At 40.2% G+C, this 19957-nt stretch overlaps 2 protein-coding genes and 1 long non-coding RNA gene across 4 annotated transcripts in view; 2 read left to right on the forward strand and 1 right to left on the reverse strand.

The window, feature by feature from the left end:
- Positions 1-500, forward strand: part of LOC135345308 (hepatocyte growth factor receptor-like) — a 29022-nt gene extending 28522 nt beyond the window's left edge. Inside the window, exon 4 of the transcript XR_010397675.1 lies at positions 184-500. The gene's annotated coding sequence lies outside the window, so the exon portion shown is untranslated. The remainder of the gene's footprint in view (positions 1-183) is intronic.
- A 514-nt stretch (positions 501-1014) lies between these two features.
- LOC135345213 (hepatocyte growth factor receptor-like) lies at positions 1015-16163 on the reverse strand. Of its 2 annotated transcripts, XM_064542593.1 has the most exons (25): positions 16033-16163; positions 13034-13911; positions 12774-12965; positions 12589-12720; positions 12307-12531; positions 11973-12253; positions 11354-11459; positions 11174-11299; positions 11020-11118; positions 10364-10472; positions 10089-10277; positions 7226-7622; positions 6899-7163; positions 6470-6691; positions 6260-6412; positions 5989-6212; positions 5890-5939; positions 5742-5834; positions 5612-5695; positions 5244-5461; positions 4635-4747; positions 3212-3377; positions 2350-2492; positions 1523-1680; positions 1015-1355 (listed from the first exon to the last, which is right to left on the reverse strand). In XM_064542593.1, exons 2-25 carry the CDS (start codon positions 13757-13759, stop codon positions 1234-1236), a joined length of 4593 nt encoding a protein of 1530 aa, XP_064398663.1. In that variant the 5' UTR covers positions 13760-13911; positions 16033-16163; the 3' UTR covers positions 1015-1233. The 2 variants fall into 2 exon arrangements, 1 of the variants encoding a protein (XP_064398663.1); XR_010397661.1 differs by lacking the exons at positions 1015-1355; positions 1523-1680; positions 2350-2492; ... (19 more) ...; positions 12774-12965; positions 13034-13911 and adding exons at positions 14750-14985; positions 15413-15762 and having other exon boundaries at positions 16033-16153.
- A 1495-nt stretch (positions 16164-17658) lies between these two features.
- Positions 17659-19598, forward strand: LOC135345320 (uncharacterized). Its single transcript, XR_010397689.1, has 6 exons — positions 17659-17782; positions 18361-18485; positions 18545-18688; positions 18774-18871; positions 18938-19258; positions 19331-19598. It is a non-coding gene; the product is annotated as an uncharacterized LOC135345320 (long non-coding RNA).
- Positions 19599-19957: the final 359 nt, after the last annotated feature.

Here is a 19957-nt window from a genome sequence, read left to right on the forward strand (position 1 = left end):
AATACTGTACTTTTTCTGCTAGTATTATGTTACTTCACATGCAAAGCGAAATTATCAATTGAATATCAAGTTCTGAGTTTGAATTATATAGCCTCGAATCCAGCTGATTAAAATACGTACTTTTTTAATTGGTCGGGAAGCAAGGCTATGTTTAGCTTATGTCAACATTCATTTTTACTGCAGAATGTGACCGTCATGAACCCATACATACTGATCATGAAGACGCTCATCGCTATGTCGACCCTCCGTCAAGTTATCCTCTAACAATTAAGAACAGCGGAGCATGCAACCCCAGGGAAGAGATTACTACAACAGACAATTTATAACTAGTGTATGGAGTAATGGCTATATAATTATATAATTACTCTGCATGCATGTAGTAACAGCGTAGTCACGATATGATAGGGTAGTGCAACATGCATACCATGCATGGTATACAATTTTATTTACGTCATAATACAGATATCGGTGTTATCGTAGCGTAGTGAGTATATTAATTGTTTACACGTTTTATACAATCATTTTTATGATTGTTCCATGCATATGCAATAATTATTATGCAGTAGTGAACAAGTCATGTTGATACGTCCAGATATTAGCCAAATATATCGTATCAAAATAACCACCTCACAATTCAATACAACTGCAATGATTATCAGTTCATAATAATTATATAGGAGAACAGACACAGGTAACTTTTGTTGGTTGAGGCTATCTATCCATGCTACAAACACAGCACTGTCACATCCAGGTGAGCAGACTCAGAATACACAGAACAACAAACAGACAGACAGACTGACTGACTGACCACTATATATCCCGAGTCGCCATGGCACAAACATGCATGGGTTAATAACCTTTTAATTTACCAGAGTCAATAAAATTAGAACAGTTGCATAATTATATACAACTGCAATAATTTGTTAATACAGCACAGCAAGTTATATAGAGTTTGCATTTAAGTTTTACACTAAATTGTCGTTAATTGGTACACTTTAAAAAAATATGGAAGACAGCTACACAATTAAGATGGCAAATTAACAGTGCATACATGCACTGTTAATATATTATTGTTGTACACATGTGTAAAACAATAATATATAGTACTGCATGTGTATACATGCGTGTATGATAAAGATAAAAGCAGCTGGTTATGTACACACTATCAGTTCACTACATTATACTGTACATTCGACCTTTAACCTTATGAGTTATAACGGCTATAAGCATTAATTAATTGTCTGTTCCAGTAAATTCTTCTTCGTACATTCTGTTTTTGAATGCTAGAGGGTGACCTGGTAGACCATCTACATAGTGATTAACGTCTTCAGTAGGTGTGGGTACATTGTCACATTCTGCAGTAAAAGAAAATACTTAACAGTATGTTTTAGCATAATGTATACACTAAGTATACCGGTATTCAAACATTGTACTGATTTTTGTGGGCATTAATAGCTATAATGGCTATATTTATAGTAGCATATAAGGTACAGTCTTTTTAGCTATTATGTCTAATACTAACCGAGCTGCTCCGCTTCTTGACTGGTGTTCAGTAGCACCATACCGAGCTCAGTGTAGCCAGCAATGGATGTCAGTAGCCTCTCCACAATGGCGGACAGTTGTGAGAAGGTTGGCCTCTCCTTTGGATCCTCTCTCCAACACTGACGCATCAGTTTAGATCTGCATGTGTGAGGATAAGGGGGAAATGTGTACATGCAGTCAATCGTAAAGACAAGATGCTCACAGAGCATATATTCACTCTGTGCAGCGGCAAAATCACTTCTTACCATAAGGACCTTACTATAATATAATCATTATATGGGGAATGATCGTGAATCTATAAAACAACGATATTAGAAAAAAAGTGTTTTTGTCATCTTCGAAGATCACCTAAAATTCAGCTGTAACTAGCGTATTATTTTTCAACTATACTTCATGTTAGCAGTTAAAGCAGTCCAATAAAGTGTCTAGTTCGCTTCAACAGCTCATTTTTGTGTCCACACACACACACACACACACACACACACACACACTCTACCCCTGCTGTACGCTGCGAACACATGGAGTAATAATCAACTGACATACATGCAGCGGCCTAGCTCTCCTAAGTCTAAGGGGCTTGCTTGAAAACAAAGCTCAATGAAACTGCTACAATATACGTACACCATCCTGGTAATTTACTGAACTCAGAGTGTAAAAACACATATGTTATATGGGATGCATTATCGTATTTTAGTGTTAAAATGACAGAAATTTATGTCATTTCTACATTAAATTTCAAATGATGCATTTTATTTGAATGTTTTATGTTATTATAACGTATCTGTTTTTACTATGGTATACACTCACATCTCGGTGGCACAGGCTGTATTGAGAGGTTTCTCTAGTCTCCGCCCCTCTCCCAGCATCTGGATGAGGGAGTGTGGGTCCAGGGCAGGGTAGGGAGTCCGTCCTCCATTGAAGATCTCCCACACAGTCACACCGTATGACCACTGGGCACATGGACAACATGCAATAATGAAAGCACCGCAGGTGCATGCTGATGCCTCAGTGGAGGTGTCAAAGCTAAAGCTATAAGATTATCACGATGAACATTTTTGCATACATTTTGCTGCATGCTAGAATCAAGAATCATGCATACAGTGCCACATGATTGTTGTTTAAAACAATTGATGCCAAGTCTAAAATGAATGGCTGCAACAGCAGGGCCTTGCAGCTTTTAGCCTCGATTCCAAGTTGCTCTCAAAGGAGAAAGACAGAGGACTGGTGCTCCATTCACTAAAACGCTAGCTGCAAGAGTAAGAGAGCTGCATAGCATCGATTCTAGGCCCTCTAGTGACCGAAAATGTCCAGTTTTCACTAGAGGGACTGGTATGTAGCTCTCTTCTCACTCTTGCAGCTAGCGTTCTAGTGCAGAACTAACTACTAAGTAGAGTAGCAACACTCCATGGACTACGCACTCTTCTGAAAAGGCTGCAATGGCGTTTCAAGTAAGCAGCATAACTCCAGAACGAAGCATTAAAATTCAAGAAAACATGACTATGGAAGCCTATAGAAACTCTTACTTACACTTCATTGATCCTTGAGCAGCTGTAGCAGTCTACACAGACACACAGACACACAGACAGACACACTACCGTATGCCTCACTGCGCATGCGCACCGAGACATAATTATTGTAGGCCTAATACCATGCATGTGTACTGACTGACCACATCAGTTTTCTCTGTGAAGATGGCATCGTTGAGACTCTCCAAGGCCATCCATTTGTAGGGCAGCTTCACATTGGCTCGGTCGTTCTGTCTAAAGTAGCCACTAGCATAGACGTCCTCAGCCAGACCAAAGTCCCCCACCCTAATACCCCCTCCCGAGTCCAGCCTATTAAGAAAAAGATGCTGAGACTATCATGATTGTATACATGTAGTGTGAACTTGTGATGCTCTTTAAAATATATATGTCATTGGATATACGTATAGCAAAGAATACTCATAAATTGGTGAATTCGATATCTTTTTCTGTACGACAGTCCATATGCAGTTTGTCAAGTCAATACATATCTAGTGATGCTGTTACACTTTGGATAAGTAGCAATGAATTAAACTTCTCTCATTATTACTTATAATTACCCCATGCAGCTCAACTTGCAGCAAGGATAGAGTGATTGGTGTGTGTGTGTGTGTGTTTGTGACAGTGTGGACTGATGAGCTGTTTGAGTGAACTATGCACTTTCATTAACTGCTAATGAGACAGCTGTTGAAAAATATTAGACTAGGTGATCTTTAAAGGCGACAAAAAACACTGTTTTCTAATCGATTTTTGCTGTTATAGATTCACAATCATTCCCCATAATATTATTACCGTATAGCGGGAAATTTTCGCGGGTGCAAATTTTCGCTATTTGGCTCCAGAGCCCTCAGCAGAAATTTTCATGGTGTTCTAATATTCGCGTTTAAATGCCAGGAAACCACACCCACCAATAGCTTGCATGTGAAATTACCAGTGCGTGGGAGTTTGTCCCGGTTTTAATTTTCGCATTACTACTCTGCCCTCGAAAAACGCGAAATTTTGCACCCCACGAAAATTTCCCGTTATACGGTATGTTAAGGTCATTACGGTCATATCCGTTTTGCCGCTGTACGAAGCACAACTCAAGGGGTGAATGCTCTATGAGCTTCATCTTGCTATAGGGCCAGGTAAAGTAGATTTGTTTCTTGTCAGCCCCCGCTTGTGGTAAACATGTCTCCTTGACCTCTAAATCACGTGCTCTTTTGGTTATAAATAAGAAAGAAAGTGATTTGCCATGTAGAATAAAAAAAATAATATTCCTGAGTAATTTTAATGAGGAGGATCGTCAAGGTAAAAATGTCTTAATTATAAAGCTGCTTCCGGAGGACTTTAATTGCTCATCTACTCTTCCTTTAGCATCTCCAATTCACGTGGAGTTATAGTTGAGTGGAATTTTAAAGTCTTTCGAAAGACCTTTTGACACTGACGATCCTCCTCTGGCTTCCTCTCTTTTCATGCATATTGAGGAAGTGGCTGATGAGAAACAAGGAATCTTTGCCTGGTCTAGTGAACTTTATATTGATTTTGTTTCTCTGTATACACACATGCAGTCGTTGATGGCTCACTCACATGCAGTTTCTGGCTGCAAGGTCTCGATGGACAAAATTCTGCTCGGCCAAGTAGGCCATTCCCAGTGCTATCTGATGGCACATCTTCAGTAGTAGTTTCCTCACTTCCAGAATCTGTAGAAAATGGTAAGAACTTCCTCATGCACACAATTAATTTTGTTGGTGCTCTGAAAAGGCTCACCACTATAATGAGACTATCCCCATAACGCTCAAATTGAAAATTCTTTTTCTAGCTATAGATCATTCATTTCTAGGAACAATCAGTTAGACCACCTTGAATGCGTAACTAGTGCAGTATTACATGCAGTGAGGAAGTGTTGTGGATTGTATAAATAATTAGGTTCAAGGGGAAAAAAGGCTGTTAATTTGGGGGCTGGTCAAGTCGTCAAAGAATAATAATCCTGACCGCAGTAGCAGATGAAAGTGTATAGTGTGCACTTTTGTCTTCCCTCATAAACTACACACACTATAATCAGAGTCACCCACCTCTCTGTTAAGACACCCATGCAGACAAGGCTCATACAATACTTACTTTATTTCCAAAGGTATACTGTATATCTAGATACTGAGCTATTTCCATGACTTTAGTTCAAAGCTATAATTATCACACCTGATCAACCTCACAGTCATCGTCCAACTCAAGGCTGCTCCTCTCTCTCTTGAGATATCCAATGAGGCTCCCGTTGGCCATATATGGCATCACTATGGCAATGCCGGGCCCAGCATCGAGACACACCCCGATCAGGGACATGACATGAGGATGGTCAAAGTCTTGCATCTTGTTCACCTCGCACACCATGCTCTGAAGATCCGACAACGAGAACAAACCTGCAAGGTAAACATGAACAATTCAGGTTATAATTACAATCCTCTATATAATTATAGGGGAAGCATAATTTAGTGAATATGCTTACAAATACAACAGACTAATTACATCAATTAAGCTAGCTATGAAATTGTACTGTCAGAGAAATGCACCTTTTAGTGTCTTCATGGCCACCCCTTGTATAGGTACATTGTTCCAGTCTGTCAAGATGCCCTTGTACACAATGCCAAATTCACCTGATAATTATTCCATAAAATAAATTATTTGCACATCTTTGTTTACCTTGTCCTATTGCAGTACTGGAGAGCTTCAATATTGAGGCTGGTATTTTTATTGAGTCTGGGATGGACTCAGCAATCTCAACAAGTTCTGATTCTGTGAGTCAGTGAATACTCAGTGCAAACTATAATAATTATAGAACTAAACTTACTAACGAGTGCTGTATTGCCATCCATAGGATATATTTCCTCCCGTGTTCCCCTGTAACAATGAATAAGATGATTGAACAGCTACTATTTTTATTACTTACGAATTAGCCATGATTTCCATCATCTGTTCTTGCAGAGCAATTGACATGATCCTCCTCCGATATTTCTGATATAAACGGACAAAAATGATCAGTATTACAAACACGATCATCACAATAACCCCCAAAACACTCGGGATGATGATTTCCAGTGGAACTGCAGCCACAGGAACTGTGTAGGTCAGTTGCTGGTCCAATACTTGAGAGATGTTGCTCCCAACGTTCACCTGAAGAGGACAGTAACACAATTACGCTATACCCTATAGTCACTTACTTGTATCGTGGCTGAGTTTTCCCCTCCTGGAGGCTCCAAGGGGGCGGTACAGATGATTTCACTCCCTCTTAAGCTACCGGGTGTCCTGATACACTCCTCCCCTCCCACTGTCACTTGTATCTCACTGGTCTCCACTGAGTCGAGATTATCACCCTGGACACACACACAATAACAGTAGTATGGTCAGTGTATACTAGTTATAGGACGTACCACAATGCGCATGAGCGTCTCTGTGCCACTGGTGACCTCTTGAGAACTCTCTAATTTAAATTTAGAAGGATCTGATTGGACGCTGATAAGGAGGTGTGCTTGTGTAATGAGTGAGACATTATCAAACAGTAGGGCATAGTCTAATGGTGTCAGTGAGATTGTTGTCAGACTAGGAGTCAAGCATGTCATGGTGGTATTGTCCACAACACTGCAGTTACTCCTCTGTAGAGGAGGGACAGTGCATCATGTACTGTTACAGTATATATTTTCAGGGCTTGAACAAGCCACAAAAATTCTCAGTCATGGGTCAATAATAAATTAATGACACTACAACTTCGGTACAAGTACTATAGTGGCTGCAAAATTTTCATTCAAGATAAAATGCTGTTTGTGACCATCGAAAATTACCTGCTATATACGGCAGCTTACCAGAGGAGCCCCCATTGGCTGGTGGTAGACCTCCAAAACAATCTGTTCTACCACGTCCAAGTTCACTCCAGTAAAGGTCAATGTGATGCCTCCACTAGGAATAGTGTTGCTAGGAAACACGGCAGTCACATTAGGGTTGTTACGATAACTGAAGACCACTCCTGGATTGCTGACTCTAGCAGCATCAATGGACACCACTACCAAAGCAGCGGAGGTGAGGGGTCCTGCTGTGGTCGTGCAACGAATCTCGTCAGATTGGATAGATCTGCAGGGAAAAGTTTGAGCATTGTCAATTAATAGCTACTTAATAATTATAGTATCACTCACGATATGTTGCAGACGTAGTTTGACCCGCTGATTTCCAGAGAGATTCTAGTGTCACCCTGGTTACCCACATCCAGTGCAGTCCCCATCACAACCACTGCAGTTCCCCCATCCATGGATCCAAAGGTCGGAGTCACACTGCTGACAGTAGGATCCACCACAGTGAAGAAGCCACCGTTTACAATGGCTACTCTAGAGTCGATGGTCAGAGAGAATTCTTTTGACCCTTCTGTTACAAAATTGGTCGTCTCACAGACAAACTGCTGCCATCGTATGTAACCAATAATGAGGGGAGTGCAGGCCACGCCTCCTAATGTAAGGTTGGAGTTCTGAAGGCTGACAAAAGTTCCTCCAAAGTCGGTGCTCATCACAGTGATTGCTGTACCACCCTCAACTGGTCCTGTGTGTGCAGGTCGCACTTATTCCATATCAATTCAACAAACAAAAAAAAGTGACCGTCTCAGATTTGGACGAAACTTGGCACATAAGTAGTATATGAGGTGACATTATGCAACACAAGTTTTAAGCTCTGTTCATTGTATGGCTTCCGGGTTAGGGCTAATTGAAATAATTATAGCGAAATCTGTACACTGGCTAATACTTAATGCCCAGTAACACTTTCAGTTTTAATTTTCAAAGTTTTGCACTTTACCATCTTATAGTCTTTCACGTGATATGTTATATAGCTTCAATCAATAAAGTAGCTGCGGGAGGGTGTAATCAGTGAACTTTGAACTTTGATTACTTAAAAAGTGGTATTTAAATTTCCCCGAAAAAATTTCCTAATTTATTTTGGGGCATGGTCTAATATCTATACGAATTTGATTGTGGGCTTTCTATGGGCTCAGGAGATACGAATCAGAATGACATTCCAAGTTTGGCTCAAATGTGTTATCACAGTACATGCATAATAAGTTCACAATAATAATAGTGCCAACTCATCATTAGTGCATGTACACTGAATAAAAACTCTGATATCTAATTTTCTGCCAAAACGGTACGTAGTTTCTCTGAAGCAAACTTGGACTCTTTCTTTAGCAATGTGTAAGTACGGCCTGTTCTTGTTCTTGGATCAACTGTTCCAAGTATGTGTTTAGCTGGTACAGTGTGTATGTCCGGACAGCTGGATACTTAAATGAGTTACTAGGCCCATGAGGGTGGAGAAACGTTAGTTTTACTCGGCTGTTTTCAACATGCACCTGCAGCACACATGCTAACCACCATTGACCATCACGCAAACAAGTGACAAAACTAGAAATTGACTCCACTGCTATGTCAGTATCCCCTGATGCAACTCTCTCTTCTTTGAATGTGATACAGGTTGAGAATAGTCTAACTTGCACTTTATCAACCGAGATAGGCATGCACGTACGAGTGTAGCTTACGAGTACCTGGAATTGTTCGAGCGTTTTTGGAATCTTCGCTCAAGATTCTGCTGTTCCCTCTTGTAGTCTTCATTACTGCAATATTCAAAGTAAACTGCTGGTATATGCTAATGGGATGCCCAATCAAATAGTTAGCGAGGAGTCATTATTTGATCATTATACGGCCTTTGCAGACTAGCTCTGGCAGCAAGTCGTTTAACTGTTCCCCCAAGACCATCACAAGCTCCTTTCCCATGAGAGGTAGCTGAAAAGTGCCACTCGGTAGATATTCCAAAATCATCCTTGTGGTGGCACAAGTTGACGAAATTCTTCCTATTCTTGTACTGGGACCCAGCATCTGGACTAGAGAGAACCCCTTTTTCTTCGACAAGCTCTTTTGACTTTTGAGCCATGTAATCAACTGAATTTTCTTAATCGACTAGCTTTGGGGCAAAACAGTGAGAATTTGTATTTGCTCACTTTTTTGTGTGGTTTTGTTAAATTTTTCTTTCAATTGTTTGAGTATTTTATTTCACTCCCGTCATCATGCATGTGGTTCTGCACTAACGATCGTTTGCCTCATTGCTTTAGTGATCTCCTCAAATTTTTTTCTGGGTAACGAGGCTGGCTATGAGAGTTCCGCAATTAAGGGAATAATATAATTATGCATGCAATGCAGCATTCATGTAGACTACATGGATTGAAAATAAGGTTTGTGTACTACTTTTTTAACAGTATTATGTAAGGGAATGGAATGTGTCACCACATTCTGATTTGTATCTCCTGAGCCCATAGAAACCCCAAAGCCAAATTCGTACAGACATTAGATTAGGCCCTAAAATAAATTATGAAAAATTTTTGGGAAAATTAAAACACTGCTTTTTAAGCAATCAAAGTTCAAAGTTCAAAGTTCACTGATTACACCCTCCCGCAGCTGCTTTATTAATTGAAGCCATATAACATATCACGTGAAAGAGAATTTTCTGTACTATAAGATGGTAAAGTGCAAAACTTTAAAAATTAAAACTGAAAGTTTTACTGGGCATTAAGTGTTAGCCAGTGTACAGATTTCGATATTATTTCAATTAGCCTTAATCCAGAAGCCATACAATGAATAGAGCTTAAACTTGTGTTGCATCAATGTCACCTCAAGTACTACTTATGTGCCAAGTTTCGTCCAAATCTGAGACGGTCACTTTTTTTGTTTTGTTGAATTGATGTGGAATACACTAGTTTAGTATATCCTCACATAGTAAGCTAAGCATACTAGCATGCATGCATATGCTCATATAATTATAACCTCGATCCCATCCCCTCTCACCGTCTTTCTCAATAGAGAGCGGCCTGGAATCGACCTCATAAATCATATCCATGCAGTTTAAAAGGCTAGTAATGCAAGTGTGATATATACTTTGACTACACTACATATGCAGTGTGCATGTGTACGTACATACGTACAGAAAAATGATAGGTGATATACTATACGCTGACTGCATTCTTACCTAATATTGGAGTGAATGAGTTGATGACAGGGGCAGGAAGATTTATCCCCTCAGTAATGAAAGTATTGGAGCACTCTTGCCTCACCTCACAACTACCCTCACACCACCCACATGCGAACTCTGACCCCATTCTGACTGCAATACATTCTGAATATCCACTGGCCAAGTCACGACAATCATACAACGTCACTGTGTGTGTGGGTGCGTGAACTAGTAGATTGTCTAGACTATCTGGAAGTGCCTATCCAAATATTATGATTCACAGATAATGGTACCTGACAATGATTGCATGGTGTTGCTCAGTGTGTGGTTGATGTTATCCCCCGTCCAGGTTACCATAACAACCACAGGGAAACTTCCAACACCAGGGAAAAGTGTGCCGAACTATAAACCAAATTTTCAGTAGGTGCAATTAGTGCAATTATGCTTACTTAATTAGGAATGTGTTTACAAGTACATGAATGTGTGCATTATTTAATCTGCACAGCCGCACAAAGAACTGCATGTTCCAGCTGTAACTGTTACGGGTTGCAATGCAACAAAAACTGATGATTCTATAGGCTTCTCTATAGCCATGCTCACAATAGTTTGATGCCAGAAGCATGCAGCAGCCATTTTTGTGAGACTTTCCTCTTCCAAAAATTCTTGCTCTAATTTGTTTCTTGGAAAAAATATTCGTAATATACATTACAAAAACTACTGTCATTATTGTACACACTCTAAATTTTGGAGTGAAGCAAAACATGCCGAGGCGCATTAGCACATGTACAGCGGAACTTGCAACATTCTGTACATGTTAATCAGGCACGTAATTGTGTGCAAGTATCTATTGTGACAAACAGTACAAGTGATCCTCCTCATTCCACTGGATAATTCAATCACATAAGCCAACCATCACAAAATTAATAAAATACTACAAATTAGTACTCACTTGTCCACTGCCCACTGTACACAGGATGGAGCTCTCGTTCTCATACTGAGCTGTCAGACTAACTCCATTCACAACACAATAGTATTCGAAGCCATCCGTCTAATGGAGACGGAAGTCATGAAACAATCATATATACATGTGTCATGTGACTCACAGCAGGTATGAGGTTCCTGGTGGTCAGTCGAAGGTCCTGGGCCACCCTTACTGGTTGAGTGTACCCACCAGAGGGGGGTGTGTCCAATAGGGGACACTCGGTAGTGAAGTTTTTGCCTCCAGACACCTTTATATAGTACAGAGGATGTATATAGAGAGATACAGGTCACCATGAGCTCACCTGTAGGAAGTGAGATGGATTCCTGCAAGGAGCTGATGTTCCACTGCACTGCTTGTTGAGGTTACACCATCCACACGGACTATTCAGCCCAAGGCAATCCCTACAGCTATATACAACAGGTTATATTATAAAAACATAATTATATTCTCCTGACGATGTTCTATAAGTGGTAGCTATCAAGTTGTGTCAAACAAGAAGGGCTCCCTCTCTCAATGAGCGAGTCGTTGAGCATCAAGTCCAAACTGTCAACTCCAGTGTGAAGGAAGGGTCGTTTTGTGTAGTCCCTATATACTGTACGTGCTACCAGTTTTTGCAGACAATGAATTTAGAATCATTTAGCCCTATCTACCTGGACATATACAATATTATCTTTACTTGCAATTTCTTCAGCTATAATTATTTTCAGCTACGCATGCAGTTACCTATATCGCTATTTATAGACATGCCCAGACACAATCTATCTCAGACCTTATTGTTTGCTCATCCGGATATAAAAGTGAAAAATCGGCCTGGATTGACTAGCTACACATAAAACAATAGTTGTGATCATGGAGAGTTGTATTTAAGCTTATAATTATTATACTTGCCTTGAATATTTGCATTCAATATGGGTGGATACCTTTTTCCTGCTGAGCAATTGTAGATAGTAAGTGCTTGGTTGGTGATATCAAATGACAGATTGAACAAAGAGCTCTGAAAACCCAGGTTGATGTTTGCAGTCACTCCAGGGTAGTCAGGTACCAGCCCTTCAATATCACAACTGAACACTGTTCCCGGGATGACCTCGACAGCTGGTACTATGATAGGTGGAAAACGTCCTTCACTGTCGGCCAGATGACAGTAGAAGCTCTCTCCAGGAAGGGGGTTAGGCAGGCCGGGAGAGGTCAGGGTAACTGTGAGCTGTGTAGGTACGTCTGATCTTAGACACAACTATAATTATACACAAGCCTTACTTTATTAGTAAGGTCAAGCACAAGTTGCATAGGTTCCACAGTATTAGAAGTAAAACAGTTGGCATAGTTCTCTATCCATCGACTGGAGAGACTGGAGTTTTGACACTGTGTCTGTCGAGAGCACTTGTTCTCCACCACACACCACCCACACAACGGGTTAAGGTCATTGGTACAACTGGTACAGTTTGTATGCTGGAAACACTCCTCTATGGGTACTTGGAATACCTACAGAGAGGGGAGGGGTTGATATAGGGTAGGACATACATGTAAGCATTAACTCACAGAGTTTTGAGTGGCTGCTGTGATGTAGTTCAGTCCCTCCTGCCATGACAAACGATACACATGAGAGGTAACTGGCTGATTGTAGAATGAGCTATCAGCTGTGTCCAGGGTCGATGTACCACTGACATCGAACTGTGAAGAAACAATGCCATTAATTACAGACTAACTTACTCAAACTAACTTACTCCTAGTATCCTATGATCATCAGTTGTTGCCACAAACAAAAAAGAAAACTGATCCACCTTCACAGCTACTGAAGAAACAGGGAAAAGGTTGCTGTCCCCGAAGTTAATACGAACTGGTGCTATTAGGTCAATACCACCATTTGGGGCAAGAAGGCCGACTGGACTGGGTGTGTCACATCTGTCTACTGGTATCTGGAAAATGAAGTGTGCATGTGAATTGCTATAGTAATGCCAGTATAATTTAATAATGGAATACAAACCTGAGGCTGAGGCAGAGTATCGCAGCTTTTTAGGTCTGTTCCCCATTGTAAGCCAACGTCTTCCCCAGCAGTCCGTGACACAATACAAGAGTCATATTTAGCGTCCATAGCTTCATTGACAGCAGTGATATTGACCACACAAATAGAGTTAGTACTGCTGGAGCAAAGAGTTACCACAGCAGTGGGTCCAGATATCCCACTGAAGTCCTCCATTAATGACACTGCACACACATTAGTACGGTCAGTGATAGACTGAAAGCCACAATCGAATCCCAGTTCATACAAAGCAGTCACTCCACAGGTACTTGGGCCTCCACAATCAGGCATGATGCAAATACGTAATAGTTTTATAGCTTGTGCTAAAACAGGTTCGCTATCGACGACAACATAGTAGGCAAATCCACCACTCACAAAACCACCAAATGCATAGAAGTATCGTGCCAAGGAATCAGCAACCTCAACAACCAGTTCATTGCGTGTGCCTGATGAATTGCTGTCGGAAGATCTATTGAAATCCTCTCCAAATTGTTGCAGTACCATTGTCAGTACTTCAAGGCCCTCCTTCATTGCTCCAGTGTAGAAATTGTCTCCTGACATAAATATAGCTGCTCCAAAGGGAATAAAATCTCCCCCTATAGCATTACTGACACTTCTGATAGGACCAGCACTGAGGTCGCTTGTATTGTACACAGAGCAAGAGAGATCAAATAAACAAACCACCAACATCCCAGTAGAGCTCAAGGCCAGTCCTTCGTTAATGATAACTGCTCCTAGATCAACTCTCTCCTCTTGTATTAGCTGAGCATTCAGTCTATACAGGTAGTTGTCTGCAGTGAGAAATGTTCTCCCAGTGGAGTCCACCTGCAGTCCTGGGATACCTTCAGTGTAATCAAAGGAGAAATATTGAGAATGAGCTGCTCTTTGCAGCAGAAACAAAAATAAGAGTGACAATAACATAGCTACCTCTTAGTTAGGCCAATGTTAATCAATGTCTTATTTCTGGTTTGGGAATCACTTTACCACTAGTGAGGGTAGCCTCGAGACCAGCCGTTCCTTATCTGAAAGAACGCCTGGTCAAGTTTAGCCTCGATTCAAGGCCGATTAAAATACGTATTTTAATCGGCCTGGAATCGAGGCTAGGTCAAGTTCTAATGTGCAACTTGTCCAGCTGAGTCAGCGTTTATAGCATCATAATGATATTCATGGGTAATACACCTTGGGCGGACCTTGTGCAGGCAATTACCTGTCCAAGAAATTCCTGGACCGCTGGACCAAAGATATAGGAAGGGAAGGATTGGCAACGGTAGAAAATTTGAAGCTATCCGTGACACGCTTATGTCATTGGAATGCATCACTTTGCCTCTACTTTTGTTGCCTCCAAACTATGGCAATAAAAATAACAGAGAGAACAAGTCCTTATTAACTCTGAAAGAAGTCATTGATGACAGATGCAAGTTGGCATCCCAAGAATCTGCCTCATGTTAAATACTGAGAGGGATTCTCAAAGTCATGATCAACAAGAAAGAGAGAAGCTCAGAAACAACACTTTAATACTTAGACAATACTGCTTGTGTTCATGTCCATTCTCACATTTGATACAAGCTCTGGGCGTGTATGCACAAGAACTAGATAACATAGATAGACTGATAGTACTGTAGCCATTATCAATATTCTCTGTAACATGTTCTGTACGACATTTTATTAATACCAAATTTTAATAAATTATCAACATTTCACAAGTCATATAAACTGCCATAATAAGCTGCATAATGGACTGCTGCTGCATGAGGTAGAGCTGGTGCTATACAACTGTACAGGTCTTTTGCATGTAACAAAGTCTTTCATTTCGTTTTTATAATATGTAGCCCAAAATAGTCGATCAACTCTTCCTTCTTCAGCTTCATAAATTTCTTCCAGCATACTGATAGTACGATGAAGATCTAATAGTATGACTGTGTATGTGGGGGGGGGGGGGGCATATGAATGAGTTAGTAAAACACTGTGGCACTGACCTGGGAGCTTTCTATCCCAGTTCTGTTTCTTACTATAATTATAAGCCGATAATCAGGCCTTACACCTCCAGTCATAATTATTTTCTGCAACTGACTAAAATTTAAAACACAAAACCTGTACCAGTTGATGGACCTGACATTGATAAACACTCTCATGAAGTCAGTATAATTTTAAAAGCATGTGTGTTTCTTAAAAAGGGAGCATAAAACGTCAGATGAAATAAGCCATACTCAACACTACAACACATTCTAAATGGTATGAATAGGCGATTTTTGCCTTTCAGTAGATCAACCTACATACATACAACCAAGAAAACTTGAAGAATAGTAATATAGATGAGTACTGTTTCTTAAAAAGGGATCAAACCTTGTAAAATTGTAGTTTTTCTGTAGTAAAAAGTCTTTGTTTCTTTAGTTTTACAAACTGGCAAGATAATCTAACTCTAAATAAAGCACAACATCAGTGTAACACCATGAGAGGTCATGAGGCACTAAAGGAAGACCATAGCAGACTTTTTCTGCTTTTCGCGGGCATTCTGGCAGGAAAACAGGCGAGTCACGGATGGTTTCATTACAAAACTGCAGAAACACATGTAAAATGATCACGTGAACCACTTCCGTTGCCAATCCTTCCCTCCTATATCTTTGGCTGGACAGTGCTACATTAATAGAACTTGACCAGGCGCTCTTTCAGATAACGAACGGCTGGTCTCGAGGCTATAGTGAGGGAGGGAGGTTAGCATTATTCATTATTATGCCTCGAGGCGTAGCCGCACGAGGGAACGGTAAAGCTGTGTGTGTGTGTGTGTGTGTGTGTGTGTGTGTCTGCCTGTGTGTCTGTGTGTCTGTTCCAGCTGTAACTGCTCAACGGTTGCAATGCGACGAAAGCTAACAGCTTCTATAGGCTTCTAGCCACGTTCTCTTGGATTAGATTTGTGGATTAGCAAACTAAAGCTTCTTTCTCGAGTTATGGCTAGTTTGACTCACATTGAGGGCTGTTGCAGTCTCTTCAGAATCTTTCATAGCATCATCTGTCCGCACAAACTTTCTATTCAACATATGAGTTAGCCTTGCACTAAAGCAATTTCACAAATAAGTAGCCATTTGTGAAATTGATCTCTTTGGACACACCCTTTAATTATTCCTATGGATGTAATGCGCGCTCATTCCCATGCATGTGTGAGAAATAATATCCAAGATCCATATCCAGATCCTCCTGGCAGAATCATCTTTGTCTTGAAGGCCTGGTAAGCCACAAAACACTACCATATAACAATATAGATAACAATATGCATGTACACAGGTCTTTTCTTCTTACATATTATATACACTGAACTACAGATCCTGGAAGAATCAATTTTCTTCTTTCTTGAGGTCCTAGTAAGCCACATAATACAACAATAGATGCATGTAAATAAGTCTTTTCTTCTCAGTGACTTTATATAGATAAGCTAACTTTAATATAAAATTCATTATAGAAACTAATATAACACTCTAATACTTTTCAGCGAAAGCAAAAAACATGGCGAGAGGCATTAGCACAGCGCCAGCTTGAACACTAGTTGTTACATCATTTCCTGTAAGACCCCATTTCCTGTTAACTAGGTGCAATCATAGATAAAAGAGACAAATGGATAAGAAACAGTTTCCCCCGGGATTCATTCGAGGCCGCCTACTGTACATGGAAAAAATGGCCAAAAACACAAAAAAGAGACAAATGATTGTCTTACTGTCAGTGTGAGAACCCTGCTGCTGAACTTTTACTTCTGTTTAATACTTGAGGCTATATGACACACAGTACACTACTTGTATAGGTTGTTCTAGCTGTATTATAGGTGTTATTGGTACAAGAAACATCCTAAGTAGTGAAAGCAATGTGGGGGCGGTGTGTGGAGCATGTCCGCCAGGCTACACTGGAGATGCACTCAAGTGTTATGGTGAATTGATATAAATCGTATTACTTTGTCTATAATAATAATGAGCAGATATTGATGAGTGCTTCCTAAATCAAACTCTCTGTGACTACAACTGTACAAACACTGATGTATAGGGTATCTCTTTGCTCCTGTTTTGATGGCTATCAGCTAATTGAGGAAACAAGTGAATGTGAAGGTGATTACTAGATTCCAATCAGGTACATAAATGATAATGCACAGTATGTTCTAAAGTCCTAAGCTCTTTATGGAGTGAAACAGAATGATATAGTTATTTCTGGCCTTCTAATTAATGGAGTTGTTGTCATGGATACTTTAAGCCTCTGGTTCTGAGCCTTCTCTGTTGTGAAAAATTTACTTTGGTCACACACATCATTACCTATAGTACATAATTGTCCATGCTTTCTTTTGTTGGGTTGTAGATATGTATATAACATTTAGCACTAGCTCCTATATATAACTGTCTTCGTTCTCTAGATACAATCAATTAAATATAGATACAAATGAATGTGACGAGTTCAGTGGGTGTCAGCAGTTGTGTGAGAACACTGTGGGGTCTTTTGTATGCAACTGTACTGAAGGATTTACTCTGGCCACCGATGGAAGAAACTGTACAGGTAAACCAGGGTTCTGATTTTTGTCTTATAATTATTATGTCAATTACCTGAAAACATATTTACAGCAAATTAATGTACCTTGTGATGGTACTTGTTCATTTGGCTGTGCTGTTGTCAACAACATGGAAAAATGTTACTGCCCACCTGGATTCCAGCTTGATGTACCTGGGGAAACACAATGCGTCGGTTGGTGTTTTGGTACACTTAATTTGCTGCATCATAATTATGCCTCGAGGCGGTTCCGTACAGAATGTCACTAAATGAAAAAATTGTCCCCAGTATATAGGAGCTTTTAATGCCGATGCATGGGCACTAAATCTCTCCTACATTATTTAGAGGAATAAATCTCTATAATAATATGGGAATGTTTAAATGACTGAGGGCACTAAGTCTTCCTTAATGATGAAAGCACCGCGGGTGCTGATGCCTCGGTGGAGGTGTCAAAGCTACATAACATAAAGCTACTAGCTATATTATATCATCAAGGGCGTATCATGTTGCATACGAAAAGAAGAGAGGGCATATTATGCAACAGCAAAAGAGCAGAGTTCAAACGTGGGCGGATGAATGTGCATGATGTGTGCATCACTTCATGCAAATTCACAAAAATTGTTGTACACTCCATGCATGCTTGTGGGGTTTTATACTTGTAATCAAGGCCCGATTACTGTACGTGTTATAATAGTCAGACCACAACTAATATAGAGTTACTGCATGGCATTCTATATAGCTATAGCTGTTTGTTTACATATACACTTTTATAGATACTAATGAATGCCAGTTGAATATGTGTGAACAAGAGTGTATCAACTCTAATGGATCGTTTTCCTGTTCATGCACAACTGGTTACATGCTTACAACTGATGGACGAACATGTACCGGGGTATTGGTGAGAAGCATGATTCAAGAGGTGGTTTGTTCTGTATCATGTCGAGTTATCCCTACCAGATATTGATGAATGTTGGCTAGCTGTGCGGGAATCAAATGACCTTTGTGAGAACTATCTAAACACAGAGTGCGTTAACAACGAGGGTTCATTTAAGTGTGTTTGTGTCCGTGGATACACAGCAAACTCAAATGGAATTTGTGAGCGTAAGTATGAATATGAATTACCCTAGTTAATTTGCAATGACATGCATCACTGACACTGAATTATGGCATATCATCCATATTGTAGTTGATGATGAACTCCCTCCGATGATCAGTGTGATCAGACCACAGAAAAGTATTGAGAATAGTGTGAACTTCTCATCACCTATACTGGTTTCAGAAAATGTGAGTATTTATCCAGAGGTCTGGTTCATCATGCAAGCATGACGGTGTTTTTATTTGGTTAAACAGTTCAGTCCAGAACGCCGACAAAAATTTAGGGAAGCAATCGCAGTTGCTGTCAATAGTTACTGTGGGCTTACAACATGTGATCTTCTTCTCCCATCTGGAGAAACTCAAATGCAAGTCATGATTGCATATTATACCTTCTTATGCCAAGAATAATTACCAATTGTTCTGTGCAGATTGATAAGACTAACAATTAAAGCAGCTAATGTAGCCATACCTTCTTCGTTGATTTATCAATACATCAATGGACAGCTTTTGTTCACCTTCTATGTACAAGTTGGTGATGCCTTCCTATCAAAAGAATATCTTAAGCCAGCAGTGCAGGTATATGTTATTGTCCATTGGCTAATACACCAAGCTTAAGCCTCTAATATAAAATTCCTATAACACATGCAGCAAGCTGAAGAACTCTATCGAGATGGATTGCTGCCTCTCCTCACAGCACAATCCCTTCATTTTCATATCCTGTCACCACACCTAGATCTACAACCTTGATCAAGACGATTTTAGAAGATACTCAAATAATTGCCATAGCAGCTGGAGCTGGTGGACCAGTGCTCGTAATCATGACAGTACTACTCAGTCTCTTATGGTGTCTATAATTGTGCTGTATGTGTTGCTGAATGATACTACAAATATATAAATATACATATAAGTATACAAATTAGTTAAGGGATTAGAAACGAAAGTACGAATCTCCACTTACCCCGCAAGTCAATCAATTAAGCAAGCCAAGCTGTACTGAGAACCGTGGCTTGCGAGGTAGCTAAGCTGGTGCCTATTTCTACACACCGTGCAGAATAAACCACTATAGAAAATGTGCTCATCCATCCCTCAGAGGAAGTATATAGGCGTGGGAATGAGGCTAAATGATTACATGCATTTTCAAGGCCGTAGCAAGCGGTCAGGCTGATCAGGTTTTGGCCGGACTACTTTTTTGGAGCTAGTACCTACTCAGCTCCAAAAAAGTAGTCAGGCCAAAACCTAATGGTCTTCATTATTGAAAATTGAATAATGGTTTCC

This window comes from Halichondria panicea, chromosome 12, assembly GCF_963675165.1.
Source record: "Halichondria panicea chromosome 12, odHalPani1.1, whole genome shotgun sequence".
Classification (NCBI taxonomy): domain Eukaryota; kingdom Metazoa; phylum Porifera; class Demospongiae; order Suberitida; family Halichondriidae; genus Halichondria; species Halichondria panicea.

Bases quoted from the DNA above. Each gene is read 5' to 3' on its own strand.
- LOC135345213 (XM_064542593.1), bottom strand. From the start codon at position 13,759: ATGTTGGTGGTTTGTTTATTTGATCTCTCTTGCTCTGTGTACAATACA. The intron at 12,532-12,588 runs GTGAGTTAATGC...CCCTCTCTGTAG, and splicing joins CAGCAGCCACTCAAAACTCT to GTATTCCAAGTACCCATAGA. The intron at 10,473-11,019 runs GTGAGTACTAAT...TTTGGTTTATAG, and splicing joins GTACAGTGGGCAGTGGACAA to TTCGGCACACTTTTCCCTGG.